This window comes from Sclerotinia sclerotiorum, genomic scaffold (assembly GCF_000146945.2).
Source record: "Sclerotinia sclerotiorum 1980 UF-70 scaffold_24 genomic scaffold, whole genome shotgun sequence".
In the NCBI taxonomy this organism is placed as follows: Eukaryota; Fungi; Ascomycota; class Leotiomycetes; order Helotiales; family Sclerotiniaceae; genus Sclerotinia; species Sclerotinia sclerotiorum.
In genome coordinates, this window is record NW_001820812.1 from 427,364 (window position 1) to 447,061 (window position 19,698).

General features: G+C 38.7%; 6 protein-coding genes across 6 annotated transcripts; 2 read left to right on the forward strand and 4 right to left on the reverse strand.

The window, feature by feature from the left end:
* Positions 1-595: 595 nt before the first annotated feature.
* Positions 596-3,161, reverse strand: SS1G_13339 (hypothetical protein; the record flags this gene model as incomplete). Its single annotated transcript, XM_001585772.1, has 5 exons — positions 596-722; positions 852-2,514; positions 2,585-2,629; positions 2,692-2,716; positions 3,081-3,161. The coding sequence occupies 5 exons, from the start codon at positions 3,159-3,161 to the stop codon at positions 596-598; spliced, it is 1,941 nt and encodes a 646-aa protein (XP_001585822.1).
* A 1,010-nt stretch (positions 3,162-4,171) lies between these two features.
* Positions 4,172-4,551, forward strand: SS1G_13340 (predicted protein; the record flags this gene model as incomplete). Its single annotated transcript, XM_001585773.1, has 2 exons — positions 4,172-4,245; positions 4,422-4,551. The coding sequence occupies 2 exons, from the start codon at positions 4,172-4,174 to the stop codon at positions 4,549-4,551; spliced, it is 204 nt and encodes a 67-aa protein (XP_001585823.1).
* Positions 4,552-10,857: 6,306 nt separating this feature from the next.
* SS1G_13341 (hypothetical protein) lies at positions 10,858-12,001 on the reverse strand (the record flags this gene model as incomplete). Its single annotated transcript, XM_001585774.1, has 2 exons — positions 10,858-11,690; positions 11,791-12,001. The coding sequence occupies 2 exons, from the start codon at positions 11,999-12,001 to the stop codon at positions 10,858-10,860; spliced, it is 1,044 nt and encodes a 347-aa protein (XP_001585824.1).
* A 793-nt stretch (positions 12,002-12,794) lies between these two features.
* Positions 12,795-13,544, forward strand: SS1G_13342 (predicted protein; the record flags this gene model as incomplete). The annotated part of the gene is made up of 3 exons (XM_001585775.1): positions 12,795-12,834; positions 13,107-13,268; positions 13,432-13,544. The coding sequence occupies 3 exons, from the start codon at positions 12,795-12,797 to the stop codon at positions 13,542-13,544; spliced, it is 315 nt and encodes a 104-aa protein (XP_001585825.1).
* A 1,293-nt stretch (positions 13,545-14,837) lies between these two features.
* On the reverse strand, positions 14,838-15,115 carry SS1G_13343 (predicted protein; the record flags this gene model as incomplete). Its single annotated transcript, XM_001585776.1, has 2 exons — positions 14,838-15,039; positions 15,090-15,115. 2 exons carry the CDS (start codon positions 15,113-15,115, stop codon positions 14,838-14,840), a joined length of 228 nt encoding a protein of 75 aa, XP_001585826.1.
* Positions 15,116-16,616: 1,501 nt separating this feature from the next.
* On the reverse strand, positions 16,617-19,005 carry SS1G_13344 (hypothetical protein; the record flags this gene model as incomplete). Its single annotated transcript, XM_001585777.1, has 3 exons — positions 16,617-17,281; positions 17,433-17,853; positions 17,905-19,005. 3 exons carry the CDS (start codon positions 19,003-19,005, stop codon positions 16,617-16,619), a joined length of 2,187 nt encoding a protein of 728 aa, XP_001585827.1.
* Positions 19,006-19,698: the final 693 nt, after the last annotated feature.

A 19,698-nucleotide genomic window follows, 5' to 3' on the forward strand; every position in this document is an offset into this window, starting at 1 on the left:
AGAGTGATACATATGTAGATGAGAAGAAAGTTTACGGAAGGTATTGAAAGCAGATAGTAAAGGGTTTCAAAAGAAGTAGAGAAGACGAGCGGATGGGAGAAAAAAGTACATGATCCATTTGTGAATATGTGATATGTAAAGGAAGACACTGTATTATACATTCTTAAAGTTTAGATGGAATATGATAGGTTAAAATCAGTATATATAGAAATATATGTATAAATAAGCTAAAGGATTAGAGATATAAGTATAAATATATACTCGAGTTATTATATATTATTCTTATAATAATAACAAATCCCTGTCTGTCATTAAAAGATCTACGGAGTAACTAGAGTAACTAGGTAATCAAATAAGTAAACTTTTCACTTTTTATTTTTATTTTTACATTCCTATCTAGATATAGAAACTAGAAATCTATTGAAATATATCTAATATCTACATATAATTATCAGGCCCCTTCATATCACATCTATCTACTTCTCTTTTTCTCATCCATTTCTCCCTGCTCTCAAATTCCTCTAAACCTACTCATCTAGCTAATTCCTTCATCCCCGTCCCTTCATCCCCGCATCCCACCATCTTCCTAGCACATCTACAACTTAGCTTTAGCAGGTTCTAAAGTAGGAATCAAAAGATCTCTAATATCTCCCGCTGCCTCGTTGAGATAAAAGCTCATTCTTTCTGAACCGAGACCCTTTGATACGACATTGAATTGGATGCTATTTTATCGTTAGTTTTGTTTTTTTCTGAAATCTATCTTCATCCATGAAGAAAGGGAATCTAGGAGTAAGATTGGGGGGAGGAAAAGGGAAAAGTGATGACCAGGACGGCGTAAAAAAAAAACATACCTATTCTCGTTAATCATATAGGCAATTCCCCATCCATCATCAACCACTTGACTCCATCCATATCCATTAAAATATTCCGAGCTCAACTGACTACTCGAAATAAACCATTTACTACTGTAAGAATAAGTAGGATCTTTGAAAATAGCAGGAAGCTCTTCTCCTGGTTCCAATAATTTCTTTAATCCGAATAAATGGCGATCTACACCCTTTCCATCACTGGCTGCTGTAATATATTCAACATGCGAGTTAATAGCTGCGCGGAATGTAGCAATAGCTTTAGATGGGTCGACGGTATGATCGGAGATAGCTTTGCAGAAAGCCACCGAGTCGTCGGAGACGGAACGACATGTTTCAGTACGTCCTTGTTGGAAACGACGGGTTGCCGCACTTTCGTATGTAGGTCTGTTTTTACCGTACATTTTGAAATAGGCAAGTTGAATAATCATTTGTACATAAGCATCAGGTGAGCATTTAAATTTTTTGATGAGTCCTTTACCATAACCTTGGTAAGCTTGAACACGAAGTTCGTGAGCAGCGATAACTTCGGTGAAATCCTTTGTTGCGCGTTCAATTTCTGATTGGACTTCTTTTGTGATGTGGAATTTGAGAGGTGTTGGTTCGGGAAGATTGGAACGGGTGGATGGGTTGGAGAAATCGAGTTTGTTGTTGAAGATGACTTCATTTACGTAGTCATTCAAACGATGTGTAGGTGTTCCGTCCATCATAGAGTGCTCACCCATGAAACCGGATGTACCATTGTTGTTGATGATAAATTGGAGAGGTTTATCAAACCAACGGTTTGCCCCATCACCGTGCCAGTATTGATGGGCTCGCTCTTCGAGAGTAACTGGAGCAGCATCATCTAAGCAAACAACAAATGAAGCAGATTCGATGTCTCTGAGAATCTTTGCGTTTGTTGGGTTTGCCTTGAGAAGAACTTCACGAGCATCGGTCCAAATATCGCGATTCTCAGATGTAAGAATTCCGACTGCTGGTGTAGTTTCGGCCTTCTCGTAAATGCACTTGAATTGTTGTTCCAACTCAGAGGTATTCAATTGTTGTCCATCAACTTCATGCATAACCTTGAAGAATTGGTTTTTGCGAATGACCAAAATGTGTTTGTTCTCCTCCGCAGAGTATTTGACTGGGTGATCTGCTGGCTTTGCTGGAACTCGACTGGCGTTGAACATCCATTGATAACTTTCCATAGAGATTGGTAGTTTCTTCATGTATTCAGGTTCCAAAGTTCCACCATCCACTTGTTTCTTGAATTCCAAAACTGCAGTACTGATGGCAGCAGCTCTCTTTGATGGATCGCGCCGCCTTCTATCATCTCGGTGGGAATAAAAGTAGCTGACATATGGAACGACTGGATCTCTGTAGCTCAAATATGCTGCATCATTCCACCACTCATATAGCCAATTCTTGTGTTTAGGGTCCTCTCGACGAGCGATTAATTTCTCTTGGAGTTTGCTACCGATTCCGCCTGGCTTTATGAATTCTTGAACAGCTTTTGTGGTGGTTTGTAGCTCGGCAGAAGTAACCAAGGGATGGACTGATTTGAGATATCGCACAGCTGTCTCTTCTAACGTAGGAACTGGAAGTTTTGGGAGTGATTCCTCAAATCGTAGCATGGGACCTTTAGATGAGTCTTCCTTATAACCTGCCGTGTAATATTGTCAACCATGACATCCTTTGTAACGGGGAGGGAAAAGGAATGCATGTGTTCATACCTGCTGGAAGAGAGCTATTGCTCCGCGCATTTGCTGGTGCCATACCTAGAGTCTACGAAATCTTGTAAGCTTCGGAAAGGTTGATTAAAAGATCATACACAACATACTCTTGAAATTCTTGTAGACGTAAAACTATTTCTAAGCACCGGAGACTGAGTACGACCTTTTGCCAGCAACTTCAACATACCAACGACGTTTCCTCGAAACAGGAGAGAGTAGAGAGTCTTATGGGAGAGGAAATTAAAGGGAGTTGGTGGGTTATGTCTTCTTTTAGATAGAGTAGATTTATGGTTGGCTGCTAATTAGGTACATAGACATAAACAAGTCGCCTTGGTCACTTCGGGATCTTTTTTCATTGAAACATGAACATGAAGCGAGTACCGAGGCAAAAAAAAATGAATGAATGAATGAATGCACGGAGTACGAGTAGATTTAGCTCTGACAACCCCACAATGTTGTAATGTTACCCCCTTCACTACACAGGAAGACCACAAACAACCCCACAACTAGGAAATCCCCTCGGTCGCATTGAACTTTTTGCTATGGCTAAATGTCGGTCGACACCTTCTGCTAACATGTTGTTATTAGATATTATTTGATCCGCCGAGTGATTTGAAGAGATTTCCACAAATGTCCGTCTTTGAAGATCTTGGATGATGTGGCTAGAGATATGTATGGAGTATATATGTATGTACTATGTAGGTATTTACTAATAAAGGGGTTGACGTCTACTCGTACGTACTACTTCATATACGTATTTGTATATCCTCGGTCGTCCGGGAAAGAAACATCGGATTCATGAAAAGACATCACTTGACCTCAAAGGGTATTATGATCATGAATATTGCGCCTATCATCGGATATATATGTATTGGACCAGCTGTGACCACCAACAAAGCGTACACAAACGTTTCGCATTTGAATTGACATGTGATCCGTCTCAGATCCATTTTGTGAGTGCCGCTTCCATGCACTTCCTATCAACGAGTATTCAAACTATCCATTCTCTTCCTTCAACTTTCAAGGAGAGATCCAATCTGTATATCGAAAAATGTTTACTTCAAAATCGCCACGTTAACAAAAGGCATAAACCATCCAAAACGATGATTTGAAGTAGCGTGGTTATCTTGGCCAACAGAGATATATCATGAATAATTCCCACTCTGCTTCATTGTTCATCCAGCTCATTCTTGTCAGCAGCGGCTCATATTCAAATAGCTCAATGGTTCTCATGGCTCTCTTGCCTCTCAGTATCAAGTGATACCAAGAAAGTAAAATCACTGACCGTCAACTCCGCTTTGTTTCTTTTGGTGCAACAAAGATGGCTCGAACATCTCAATCGCCAATACAGCTCCAAAAAAGAAATTTATTCAGTCGTTTGGCTAGACCCACAGTTAAACTATCTGATTCACACTTGAACTTCCTGTGCGCTTTACCATTAACTGGTTGTTTCCCTTGACTTCTGTTTTTGAGTACATTCCTTTCAACCCAAAGAGTAGTATAAAAACGCTTGTGCCTTGTTCTCAAAAGCTCATCGCCAAATAAACCAGCTCTTCAATTATCAAAAATCATGGCTACCTACTGAACATGTGCATTCACAGTGCAGATTCGCAATTCGAGATTATGGAGGCCCACCGGGCGACTCCACATCCTTTGCGCCAGTGCGAAATATATCAAGACAGCGGCACTTATATATGCTACGTAGCAGGACACTTGGATGAAAATCACGACACGGAAGTTCCTCTCCGATGCCAATTCTAATCACACATATTCAAGTGTGTGTTATATCTGCTTTTCATGCTATATATTTAGAAAGTCCAACTTACTATCATCAAAGCTCCACTTCAAACACTACTGAGGCGAGAAGAATTGTTTTCGACAATTTCCGTCGCTGCGCGGTCATTGTTACTGACTCTTGTCACAGTCACATTTTTGTCAATGTGGTAATCGCAAGGAAACATGTGTAACTCTATACTAATAGCCATGAGCTAGCGTGTAGAAGCTCCTCAGTCCACTCATTCCGCGTTCATCATTGTCAAAACTAGTCGGCATGATTTTTCGTTGCTTGTAGCATTCTCAGCTTTTTTAAACAGATTAGGATGATACGGCAGTGTCTGTATGCCGATATCCTCTTCACTTTCTCAGTCATCCTTTTATGGCCCGATGCTTAATGCTCAATATGCATTGGTATAAGAAGAAGAGGCCATCATTGAGGGGAAGTGTATTTATAAGACTAGTCGGTCTATCATTGATCATCTCACCTGCATTTAATAAAAGCATTGGGTGCTGCTAAAGCATAAGAAGAAGCGAAAGAAAATTCACCATATAAAAAAGCCTAATTATCTGAACAGCTTGTTCTTAATATCTTTTATTTTGAAGCCAGTACAATATGTATTTCATGCGAACAATCAAGGTTTCAGAGCTTTGAACAGAGATATCTGTAGTCGATTGATTCGCAACTAAGTGTGATTACCAGATCGTCATCTGATTTTCTTGCTACAAATTTGGGGTGAAACATAAGTAATTATTGTCTTTGAAATGGTCTGTCTTCAATTCACCAAGATTACAATTGTTATTGCTATAAATTCCTAATCACTTGAAGAAATTCAACTTCTTACTACTGATTTTGAGTATCAGCATCTGTGACGGAAACCCCTGCTTTCCTCCCACCCTTGTTATATAAGAAACCTCAGGTACATTAACCATGTCCACACATGATACGATTACTCGGGATTAGTATACGATTTAGGTGACCTGAGGATCAGATCCGGACAAGTACTAGGTATCAATGGTTATCGGTAAAGTAAGATCATTGGAGGGATAAATATGACTTCTTTTTGCCTAGCCATTGCGGCTAGGCCATTCATTTGTGTATATATAGAGTAGCTATCCCCATCTACAGGTGCTCTTCACCTGTAGATTCTAAGTTAAATACAATTGCTGGTCTATAAACACCCTTTTGGTCACAGCATCAATTAGAATGTGGAAGTACAATACTAGAGCATAGATAATTAGCCAAGGGTCTTTTTACACCAAAACTTATTTATTAAAATCGTTGGATTTTGATGTAAAATGATCCTTGATTAATTATCAGTGCCCGGTCATTGTAAAATGTTATTATCTCTTTCAAATCAATGAAAATCAACAAAGTATTTATACACCAAGACGATTTTAAACCTTTTTTAAAAAAAAATAAAAAAACATCAAGTTATTTGGAATTTATAGATTATTATTGTTATTGTAAATTTTAAGAATTAAAAAAGATATATTTTTTATAAGAGTAATATATAACAAAGAATCAATTAATCTAAAATTAAAACTAAAGTTTTTCATTATTTTTTCTAAATTAAATATAATTTTAAAGTGAATGGTTTCTGCGTAGCACGTGCAAAAGGCACTAGTCCTATTAGGACTAGATTGAGAAGCTCTCTGTAGAAGAGCTTCGCACTTCTGTAGAATAGAGACAATGTGTGATTCATAAAAAAGCCCAATATAGCCTCAGTTCTGCCCTGTCAGCTTCCCACTATTCTGTTACGAGGTTTGCCGTCTAGATCACGTGGAAGTGCTCTAGGCTCTCGAAGTGGTTTATAACTAGGCGTCAAGCAGGGACTTAAGTAATGACAATGATGCAATTCGTAACTAATAGTAGAGTATACTAAATGGTTTATCTTGAGTACGAAGCTTTACAATAAAGAAATTCATACTGAATATATAGATCTTCATGCTCCCTTGGATCCTTTTGGATCCTAAGCTCTAAAAGCTCCAAGTCACGTGTTTTTTGACGGTGCGCATATGATCCTAAGGTGACCCAGATCACATATTAATTCAATGAAATCTTGATCGCTTTTGCACAAGGCCTCAGCTCTCCTAATTAGTCAGTTTTTACCATCGTAACAACTCTTAATTCGTCGTTGATATTATTTTCATTATTGACTATTATTAGATTAAAGACTATCTGTATTTCAATGGCGAGATCTTGATATCAGAATATCAGGCCATATTAGAGGTTTAATATTTTAATATATATTAATAAATATAAAATTAGTTATAGTTATCTTCTGAGGGGGCTTTAATAATTCATAATAGATTTGGATATACTAGACACCTTGTGTTGACCTCCTGGGATCTTGGCAGCATATGCATATATATTGTATGATGCATATAAGGAGCAAACAAAACTCAACTTTTAATTCATTCTTTCCTTTTTGGTATACTGTTTGTTTGCTTTCAATATTTTGATTTCAAAGCACTTTAATTCCGAAGGCCGAATACCTAACCCGATTCCTTCATTTTTTGAATATATACTCGCAGCTTAACTGCTTAGCTAGAGAATCAATCAATTCAATCTGATGCTCTTTCTGGTCTCAAGAAACCCAACACCTTGAGATCTTTCTTGTTATCACGACATTATACTAATTGTAACTAGATCCATAACGGGGATGGGGGGAGTGGTAAACTCACATTATGAAAATCTAAATTAGACAGGATAATATAAAAACATCTCATCGAGCCTTGACTCAATCCTTGAGGAAACTAGAATAAGTTGCCAAGCAGATTTAGGGCATGAGTTTATAATCTTTCCTCTGATGTTTGGGTATGCCTTCTTATAATTTTTTCTACTTCTGGATTCAGATCACGACTCTAGCCTGACCTTTATATGATTTTGCTTTTCGCTGTCAATTATTTAGTATGTCGCCGAGTTTTGATCGTTGTACTGTTGCTATTAAGAAGGCTTGTTGGTAGATAATAACTATTAAATATGATCTTGAGTATGTAGACTTGGAGTTTCAGGTCTTCATGAATATCACAAAGTTCATAATGCCTGAGGAATTATAGAAAAAATACCATTACAACACTATACTATACAGGTTGCGAGGGTAAGAGCTTAATTTCTTGTTATGAGCCCTATCTGGTGGTTGATGTCCTTGCTTTTATAATAACCCGACGCAGTAATAGTGACTTCCACAAACTAGAAGCTAACAAGTAAAAGGCTTCTGTAGCCCATTTGAAGATTTCGGCAGCATTACTCTCAAGCCTGTCCTGAATTTCAAGCTGTGATTTTCTTGCCCATATTATATAAAACTACTTTAGAAATATAAACTCAATTCAGTATTATTTTGTTGGTAGAATAAGGGATAATAATAATACTCAAAATAAATGAATAATATTATATGATTATTTATACTGTGTTACTACCTCCTAGATAGAAAGTAGAGGTTATATATAAAATGCGGGGTAATATTATATAATTATATTTCAATATATTTAAAATAGGATAATAAAAGGTAACATAGAGTTAAATATGATTAAATTCAATAATTTCAAGATTATATTTTTAAATTTATAAATATCTATATAGTTTCTTTTTAATAATATTTTATATTCTTAATAGAATTAACTTTCGATATTTCTTTTTTGCTATTGATATACTATATTACAAGAAGGTAGTGTTGTTATTATATATCTTTTCTTTGAGAATCGGTTATAGAAACTATAATGAAAAAGCTTGAATATTAATATTCATTAATAAAATATCAAAGATATATCCACGACTTTAGCATAAAAATCAGATATAATTACTAGAAGCGAAAAAGTCTCTTATTTCTTATAGTTTAAATATTTGCGAAGGATGGATTACAGATTGTCATATACTAGTAGCAAGACCTAATTACAAAGCAGGCGAAGGTGCTAATTGTGACTATCTCTCGCTTAAGTTATTTTCGATGATCACCTCGGCTATTCTCAATGGTTAGATTTTGGATAGCTTTTGTGTAGCGAGGTGTACAATGAGTTGAGAAACGAATTGTTACGACGGATCTCACATACCTAACATCACGTGATTAGCATCATGTGATATGAGGATCCCAGTAGGCTCAGCTGTCCCAGTACAACTGGGACAACTGGGAGCACTGGGACGCATGCCACGATGGTCTATATAATCAAGATGGATTTCCTTTGTATAGAGCTTCGTGCTCAAGATCAATCATTTAGTATACTCCACTATTAGTTACGAATTGCATTATTGTCATTACTTTAAGTCCCTGCTTGACGCCTAGTTATAAACCACCTCGAGAGCCTAGAGCACTTCTACGTGATCTAGACGGCAAACCTCGTAACACGAATATAAAAGTATCTAATTGGCCCAAATGATAGTTAATTGTAGAATTTTGTGATGATATGTAACTCCTCCGGTTACCTCTTCGCACTTCATGATCAAAATATGTAACCTCTTAATGTGCTCAGATTTTGATGTCTCTTTCTTCTTCTCCACCTTTCTTTGCTCGTTTTAATGGTATAGAGTGTGAGACTGCCATTGCTATTCCGCTGTCAGAATTGTTGAGATCTGGAACTGTAATATTGCCGTCAAAACTCCAACTTCGACATTTCCTCTTGCTGTCGTCAAAAACCTCTCACAGTCCAACCGGCTTCATTTTATCTGTAATTGGATGCAAAGTCTTTCCCCAAGTTTTACTTTTCTACACAATGAGAAATTGTAAAACCTGATTACAATTTACTAGTATTTCACCGGTAAGTTACCAGTGCTTAGCCTTTATAGAACGTAAAAGTTCTTTTATATATCCTCATCTTCATCTAATAGTACTTTCAGTGTTTGATTCAAGTGCAAACTAGAAAAAGAGGACAATCTACAAATAGTTTTCCTTCGTAATTGATCAGAATCTTACGGTTAATGAAGTATACAATGGCTGGCGACACATTGAGTCTGACTTCACATTGTTCAAGATGAAAATCTTTCTGTCAGATATTAAACAATCTATCTATAGTTATTTTATTCAGGTTCAAAAGTGTCATTTAAAAATATTAATTTATTTTTTTAATTGATTTCTAGAGAAAATTAGAAATATTAACGATTATTTTTATCAAATTGTCACGATTCATTAATTCACGTGACCTCGAGGACCTTTTGGACCTTAGGGTCCCAGAGGTCCTCAAAAGATGATATAGGGTATATAAACATTCATTTAGTCTCGTAGTTAAGGAGCTTCGTGCTCAACTTAGTTATCAATTAGTTTACCTACATTCTACTTGATCTAGTAACGACTTCACTTCCAAGTGAAGACCAGTGATAAAGCCTTAACCCACAACTACCAACCAGACGAAACCTTAGGCAGCCGCTGCCTCCAGTACAGTATCGTTACACAAATGAATAGTCTTGTGAGGGAGCGAGAGAGCGAAGGAACGAGATTCGAATCCCGCTCCCCAACTCCATCGCTCCAATGTTGGAATACGAAGGTTTATATAATCAAGATGGATTCCCTTTGTATAGAGCTTTGTGCTCAAGATCAAGATCAATCATTTAGCATACTCTACTATTAGTTATGAATTGCATCATTGTCATTACTCAAGTCCCTGCTTGACTGTGACGGAAATCCCTGCTTTCCTCCCACCTTTATTATATAAGAAACCTCAGGTACATTAACCATGTCCACACATGATACGATTACTCGAGATTAGTATGCGATTTAGGTGACCTGAGGATCAGATCCGGACAAGTACTAGGTATCAATGGTTATCGGTAAAGTAAGATCATTGGAGGAATAAATATGACTTCTTTTTGCCTAGCCATTGCGGCTATGCCATTCATTTGTGTATATATAGAGTAGCTATCCCCATCTACAGGTGCTCTTCACCTGTAGATTCTAAGTTAAATACAATTGCTGGTCTATAAACACCCTTTTGGTCACATTGACGCCTAGTTATAAACCACCTCGAGAGCCTAGAGCACTTCCACGTGATCTAGACGGCAAACCTCGTAACAAATCTTCAATAACTTTTTAATAAAAATTATCAAAAAATAAATTATAAACGTTTTTGAAATATTTAAATATATTATATTCAAAAACTTAATAATATAAATAAAAACAATTTATAATCTAATATTAACATTTATAATTAATACTAAAACTAATATCAAGTAGCCAGGTATTTAAATAATTAACTTAGCTAACCTCATCTTATTTGCATTGTCCAAACCAGCAAAACAAGCAAACCTAACAAAGTAAGCAAAGCAAGTAAACCAAGACCTTAATCTTCGTCTTCCTAGGTATAAAGCGCCTTTCCCATGCCATGCCATGTCTTTTCCATCCAACCGATGCCAAGTTGCTCCCCATAAGCATAACTCCATAATAAAAACGTGCCGTGTGTCTTGTGATGGAATGCTCGTAGAAATCCTTTAGGCGATCCTTGGCTTGACTTAAAGCTTCCAATTGACTCATAACGTCGTGATAATAATATAAGACAATACTTCAGCTCAGTCAAAGAAAGGCCATACTTCCATGATCGATCATAGGATCCACATATAATGGAAACCTTTCCACCTCTACATCCTCAGACTCCCCTCTCAGTATTCCACAAAAAGCCCTCTTAGTTTCCCTACTCAACATCGAAGTACCGCCCAACGGCTTCTCACTCACAATTGTCCAATTCTCAATAATTGATTCTTCAATCGGTGTAGGTTGCGGCGTATTTTCCCCTTCGATACCCATGCATGCTTTCCCCGAACTCATTGGTCGATTATCAATCCCACTCACACCACAATTTTTTATCGAAATCGACCAATCTTGCATACAATACGACGCAGATGACTGTCTCTTCGCCGCCCTAGCCATATCATTCTTCGCTTCTTCAATAATATCTTCCGACCAAAGTGGTAATAATCTGTATCCCAAATTTTCCATTATACACCTCTGAGTAAAATTGATTTGATCACAGCTCCATAAACCTTTGGCCCATTTCTGCGCATAATAGAGTGTAGTTCCTTGTTGATCATCTAAGAATTTCGTAGCTAGTATTAAGGCTGCAAGGATTATTACTTCAGGATGTGTACTATCAATATGTTGTTCCTCTCTAGCTTGTAAACTAGGAAAATTATATTGTTCGAGTAATTGATCTTCGAATGATTCGAGAGGGTATGATTGACGCCAGGACCGAGCAAAACGAGAATTGAGGGAATCGAGAATGCAAACTGCCAGGGCGAGAATTTCAATTGGAAGGTCGGCTCGACTTAGGAGGGCGTGGACGAGGGGGGTCGAGGGAGAAGTTAGAGAAGTTGAGGAAGGTATTAGGTTTGTGAGATGAATTGCTGGACCTAGAGTTTCACGAAATAAATTAGCCTGAATGTTCTGCAGAAAAAGCTGATGAGTGCAGACTGGGCTGAACGGGCTGAATGAATCAGGAAGGTTACACACCTAAAACTTCCGAGTCAAGGATTTCATCTGAGCTGAAAAGAGATATCGGTGAATGGGCAGCTGTATTATCGTATGAATGTGAGGATAAAGGTGGAGTTGGTAAATTCGAGAGTGGTACATAAGTTTGATCGAAGAAATCCGAATCAAAGGATTCAATTGAGGATATTGAGGAGGATCTTTTTCGTGAAGACATTGAGAGTGGCGGTGACATTGTTGGATTCATGATTGAAGATGTCGACGGAACTTAAAGATTGATATAGTAGCTGTGAATAAACGAGAGGTTGGTTACGTAGTTGGAAGTGACAGACGTTGGCATGTGTTGAAATGGAGGTTGTGGAATGTATAAAGTAAGTTGTAATATTGTAGGAAGTGTCAGTCTCATGAAGGGATATAACTTTCGAGGCTCTTTTCTATGTTATATGAAGCCTTGGGATGATGTGAATCCAGTTCGAATTTCCGCTTCTAGTTTTTGAATAATGTGAATATTGTTTTCGATTTCCTGCTTCTTTCCTTCCTTCATATACGAGCAATGCGAGTTGAATCCTGCTCCCTCCGGTGATTAATATAATCAATTGGCTTCTTGCTGCTGATTGATTCGATATTTGAGAATCTTGCCAAGTCAAGTTTCTTTGTGAATGTGACAGTGACGAAACGAGTGAATTAGAGAATGAACCTTTTTACTTGTAGAGTAATAAAACAAGAAACAAGAACAATCAATTGAAATAAACAGCAAATAGGAGTTTTAATTATTTTATACTCAAATGATGAACACTTACATTTGATCAAGATTAAAAGAAAACGAGAGGGATTATCAGACCTCTATATATTTCATAGTTAATGCAGGAACTGGAGTCGAAATCGGTGAACGGAGTAGTAGATACACCACCACCATCCATAGTCTTACAATATAAGAAATGTGGATGAATTGTTTTTATGGGGAATTTATTTCTTATGGTAAAATGGGTGGACGTCAGGATGCGAAAACGGGAAAACGGGATTAATGTATGGTATGGTTAGAGGTGGTAGGTGAGGGTGAGGGTGAGGGTAAGTGAGGGTGAGGGTGAGGGTAAGTGAGGGTGAGGGTGAGGGTAAGATGTGGACCAGGTGAATTCGACTTTTTGGGGCTAAATCTGAGACAAATCCAAGGACAAACCTTTTTCACTTGATTTTTATACCGAGTATCTACCTGCGTACCTAGTATATATTCTTTGGATGGATGGAAATATATTTCGTCTGATTTTGAATTATTTGGTGGTGATTTGTATCAATCTGGTGAAACCCTTAGAATGACTAATGACTTGAGCACATACAGATAGATGACAATTTAATCATCTCACATCTCTACCTCTCCCTCACTCTCTCCCCTTACAAAATATCATCAACTCCCCTCATTCTCGTCAACCTTCCACAACATAGAAAACTTCTTCGGTCTTTCCATAAGGCTCTCAGCTTCATCACGCGATCTTCCTCCACATCTCGTAAGTTTATGTACTAGGTAGAGTAGTATCAATGATAGGTACATCATATTACTGCGTATATTCAATCCATCCAAACACTTGCTTTCAATATTAATATCTACCTGTCCATCTCATCTGCACATCCAACTGCACATCCATCTAGCACCTATAGCTAAATCCTCAGCTCTCCCCCACCCCACCAAACCTCGTACCACCAAGACCAAGCCACTTATTCCTTCCACCCAAGCCAACCCATACCGAGCCAAACCAAGCCAAACCAACCCAAAATTCCCATAATTCCCATAATTCCTCACGCCCTACCCACAGAACGGCCACTAACAGCTCGTTTGTTACAACCTCTTCTCTCCTCATCCATCCACCATCAACCCCTCTCTCGGTACAACTTTTCCCAAACTAGCTAGTTACTCATACAACACTCGTATACGATGCAATACTCATAATAACCACTTATAATAAACTACATGCCAGTAATTCCACCAAACTCGCTAACCCATCTATAGTACAGTAATATAAATTAGAGTACTCCTCCTTCCTTCCTTTCTTCACCGTCCGTCCAAACGTTTCATGCAAGAAGTAACTAGGGTCCTCTCGTCCCAAATATACGCAGTATCGTGCATGAATGAGATTATCGTATTCGGTACCGAGTACTCCGTACAGTACCTATGTAGTATATATTATATCAATCATATCATGTCGTAAATACATACCTACATATACAATATACATACCTAGTACATAGCATAGAAAAATGATGTGATTTTTGTTCATTTTTTATTTTTTTTTCATCGTTATTATCTAATACTATAAGATCGTGTAATAATCAGACATTTAATATTCTATGAATAATAATAACTGTCCTTTCTCTACTATTTATCTTATTCAACTCGAAATTCAAATGCTCGCGTGCTTAATTCCTGTCTTCTTCATTTCGGAAAAATGATCACCATACTCTGTACATACTCATCATCATCATCATTAGCCAGGAACGAACCGCACGGAACCTCAAGGAAATCTCCATTTATCTCGGGCTGTGAGTGGCTGTGCAGCGTCGTATTCTTATTTTTTCAGGGTTCTCCTCAGTGCTGATCTTTTGGTTCGTTCTTAAGCCGATGTGTGTGTTGGTTAATGAGGTGGGTTATAATTGGTTATTGATTTGGTTGGCTTGATTTTGATACTTGATTGATTGTGAAATGATGAAGATTTGTATATTTTGTTTTAGTTTGTTTAAAGATTTTTGTTCTTCTTCTTTTTATTGATTGGTAGCGAGTAGTATTATAGATATTAGATAATGGTTATATTTAATAGAGGATGAAGCATAGTTTATCCTACAAAGATGGCCGACCATTGAAATCTATTACTTATTACTAAAACAAAACGAATAAATATTTGACATTAGGACATTGAAGTATCAATACTCACTTATAAAAATCTCACAAGCTGTTAGTCGATATATACATTCCCATCTCCTCCACCTCCTTCTCTCCTCTTGCACTCCCCATCTTCTTCCCTCTCCTCTCATCTTCCCATCCTATATTCTTCTGTCTCTTCTTTTCCCTCTTTTCCTTTTTCCTATGTACTCCTCCGGGTCCTCCCTCTTCCCCCCTCTCCTCCCCAAATACTCCTCCCACCTCTTCTCTCCCCTGTCACTCCCTCTCCCTCTCCAAACACCGCACCTCCAAGAATCCCACCCAAAACATCCCATCCATCCCATCCACATCCTCCTCGCCTACCACCCCATACCAACAAAATCAAGTTAGACAATCCATCTATCCTATCCACCCATCTCATACAAACTTAGTACCATAGTACCATAGTACCGACCCCTCCGTACTTCTTTCCCGAATCATTTGAGAATGGGGTGATAAAAACTAAAATCATCTACCGATATCTACCTCATCCTAACAACAACACGGCACTTTTATATTTTCTTACCCTTTACCCTTTACTCGGCGATACCTCAAATCCACAATTTATAAATCCACAATTTTATACGTACGGGTATTCCATACCTTACTCCATATAATAAATGTATACGATAAATCAGATCGATCTAATCTTCTTACCCAATCTACCTAGTACTCAGTAGTAGTGTAGTATATCAATCATGAGAGGCTTTGTACTTTGTCTATCTTCTATACTCATAACCTACTCGAGTACCCATCATCACATCTACATATTCCTTCACTATACCGTAGCTCCCGAGTCCGATCTTATCTATCTATCTAGCGGGGTTTTTCCGCATTCTTCCTCTCCTTCTTTCTTTCTTTCCTTCCTCTATTACCAGTTCCACCAATCCTCGCAATCATCATAAACTTCATCATCATCATCATCATCCATCTCTCAATACCTCTATACCTCCACCCACAAACCTCCAGAATCCACACACAACCCTAGCCTCTAACCCCCCTCCCATCGAATCCTATCCCAAACATCCTTACCGCCTCCCATCACATCATTTGTGTCAACCCACCAACCCACCAATCGGCGAACACCGTACTCTGCCTTTCTTCCAAACCACGCACTACGCCGCGCCGCACCAATACCCTGTAGGTATCAAAGCTTCAATACTCAACATTCAAAAAATCCAAAAACTCCCAGTATATCCCTATCACGATTCACCATTAGGATTAGTGTCTTGGGATGAAAAGGAATCACGTGATAAAGAGCCCTCAAAGCTCCTAGAGCTCCAGGAGCCCTGAGGAGCCAGAAAGCTCCTGGGGGCTCCCTTTATCGTTCATTATATAGTCAGAGTAGTTTCATAGTTTAGGAGCTTCGTGCTCAATTTAATTATCAATTAGTTTACTTACATTCTACTTGATCTAGTAACGACTTCACTTCCAAGTGAATACCAGTGATAAAGCCTTAACCCATAACTACCAACAAGACGAAACCTTAGGCAGCCGCTGCCTCCAGTACAGTATCGTTATGTTACGCCGAGTAACAGGAAACTCTCACGTGCAATCAATATCACGTGATTGGCTCAGTGAGGATCAGTACTGAGCTGCATTGATCCTACTGAGTAGCCATCGGCACGAAGGTCTATATAATCTAGATGGATTTCCTTCGTAAAGAGCTTCGTGCTCAAGATCAATCATTTAGTATACTCTACTATTAGTTACGAATTGCATCACTGTCATTACTTAAGTCCCTGCTTGACGCCTAGTTATAAACCACCTCGAGAGCCTAGAGCACTTCCACGTGATCTAGACGGCAAACCTCGTAACAATATACTAGTATATTAATTTCAAGATATCATCTATTTTATTTTATATATATATACACACACATATACACACACACATATCATCCATCCATCTATATATATACAATCCTGACTGATATACTCACTCAAGTCAAATAAAAATGATCTCCATCCCCCGTCTTCCCAACAGTCCCTAATCTAACTTTCCTCCTAAATCTCTCTTCTCTCTCCCTCTCCTCCCTCTCCTCTCTAATTTTCTTCTTCCTCTCATAAACTGCTCTTATCGTCCCTCTAACCTGTTCTTTCCCCTCCTCAAAATTCGCTTTTGCCAATCTCACCACATTATCTATATCATCCGGAGTATATACAAAATTCCACGTACTCATATACTCGCTAATAGCCGGATCGACACCGTCGACCTTGGGATTTGCAAGAAAGGGTAAATAAACTACTGCAATACCGGCATCCGGTTCCATCAATTGCCAATCTTCCTTCACCGCTTTGGATAGTGGTGGTTCATCTGTTTCTTTACGTTCTTCCGTGGTACCCACCCAAACGGTACAATAGCCCAAGTCATCACTATCTTCTGCGTCTGTGCTTCTTGATTTCTGCTCGCTTGAAGTCATATTTTCCAAATGTGTCATTTGTTCCTCTTGTGCTTCTTCGAGTTTGGCTTCTGCTTCTGCGGTGGTCTTGGCTTGAGCTTCTTCTAATTGTTCTTCTGTTTTCTCTGCTGTGTCGCTTGGTTTTGGCCAGCCAACCCCAATCGGCCAACCTTTTATGCCACGCTGTCTTGCATATCCATCAACTACTGATAACCAATTATCAGTTTTGACATCCGCACTTGCATCAAATGCAATCAAATACATCCACTTCTCTTCCTGGTCGAAGTAATGGATAGATGGGTAGATTATTAGACATGCCCGCATCCATTAACTTAAGATGTGTACTTTGATAAATACTTTCTGGGGCAGTATCCGCGAGTTGCCCTTCCATTTTGTATGCGAAGTTGGGAATACTAGCTGGATCGATGGGATGAACTTTGCTTAAATCTTCATTTCGTCCTTCAATCATATCATCAATACTTCCAAATCCCATCAATCCCTTCATCAAAGGTCGGACCTCTCTGTAATAGTGGCTTAAAGTAGCGCAGAAAGCACTTCCAAATATTCCAAGAAGTAATGGTAATCGAAGTTCTGGAGTTCGCAATCCTGTTTCCTCATGAGGTATATCTTTTCCACCTTCGAATTTTCGACCAAGAGCCCAGGTGGGAATTCCCGCTCCAAATTCCTCACAAAACATTTCATAAGGAGTTATCTCAAACCATTCAAACCATGCTTCTTTGATTGCTTTCTCTTTCGTGGCCTCAGTAGCCGTTCCCGTCTGTTTCTCTTCCTCACTTAACTCCTCCATTATAGGTATCTCATGACGTACAGCTGTATATATAGGCATTGGATTCTCGCCATTTTTGATATAATCTCGTTGATTCGATATCTTGAGATCTCGATCATTAACACCTAGCTCGCCTTTTGGTACAAGTAATCTCGCGGCCAGTAGTAATCCATACACATCCACCAAGCCAAAATCGGCATTACGATCTCCTTTGAGCTTTTCCACGAATCCACTCAGAAGAAACTTATTGGTTGGTGCAGAGTTTAAAGCGGATAACGCATCGACAGGATAAGCAATATGAACACCAATTCGAGCTTTCAAATGATCGACCAATTTATCAAGGCGTTGTTCACTAAGGGAAGAATGGAATAGAGACTGTAGCCAACAACTACCGCTAACACCTGCGGTATAAGTCACACAATCAAATAAACCATCTTCACCAGCCGCTAACATCGAACCCGTACCAGCCACCAAAGCTCGTAAACCGCCCCCAGATCCTACCATAGCAATACATGGAACATCATCAGGGTGGATGGATTCCTCGGGAAGACCAAGATATTTCGCCAGAGCTATTTTCGTCGCATGTTTTCTCTTTTGTAAAAACATCTTTTCCTCATCACAAATGTCATCCGAAACTCGTACTGAAGCCGAATATTCGATTTCAGGATTGATATCTGGATCTTGAGCTTCTTTCCATATGTCATCTGCTAAAGAACCGGGTGCCATGTTCAATTCTCTTCTCAACTTTTCAATATATCCAGGTAAAAGTTTGGCCCATTCGGGCATTATAAATTCGGAATAACCGGCGACCGTTTCTGAGATATTTTTCCACTTTCCATCAGACATTATAGAGAAGTTGTTGAATCTGCCAATAAAACTTCCCCAAGCCGAACCATCCCCTGCTGCGGCATCTTCTTGAAATGGTAATACTGAAAGTTCTTTGGCATTTCTGATAGCTTCTCTCTCGGCGCGAGCTTCTGCTTCTTCTTCTTTTGTTGGGGATTTTTTCGGGCGTAGTCGTGTAGCAGGTAAAGGTTGTATGACCAGATAATCATTTTGGTAGAGAATATAAAAGAGACCTAGAACCATTATGGTGGATGTCACCCCCACCAAAGGTCTTGAGTATTGAGATTGCGAAGACATATTGGATTGTGATTCCTTTTTCGATGATCCGAAAATACTTCTCGTTTGTGATCTGATGTTGTGAGAGGCCGGATAGCTATTCAGTAATTTTGTCGAACTTAATGATCGACATAATGAGATAGTGTTTGATGAATGCGATTGTTCAAGTCGCAACAACAAACGACGAGAAACTTTTGCGGTCAACATGAGGAAAAGAAAAAGAAACGAATGCGATTCGCAATTGGAACGAATAGCATGGATATAGCAGTGAGAACCATGTTTATGCAGTGGGGTGAAGGTGCAGGATGGGAAGTGGGAAAGAAGAAAAAGAACAATGGGAATCAGTGGAAAAGTTGAGATGAATTTCAATGTCCCATGCCTTGGAAGTTGGAGACACCAGATATGTAGGTAGGGAGATATGTGATGTGATGTGGCTATGCTTTGTTTTGTTCTACTTGTGCTTCTGATCCGTGGATTCCGTAACCTTCCTTACCTCTGTACCTATCACTCTTATCAATGACGCCACAGCTTCGATCTTGCTTGTGATTGAAGAATGTGGAAGAAAGGCCTTAGAAAATGGTGTGGGATGGTTTTGTCCCGGAAGAAGAAGACATAATCTCGGCGACAACATGTTTTTGGAAGATGACATAACAATTTGATGAATCTCATCTTCATCTTGTGTACTGGGTAGCCACTCGAGTATATAGAAATATA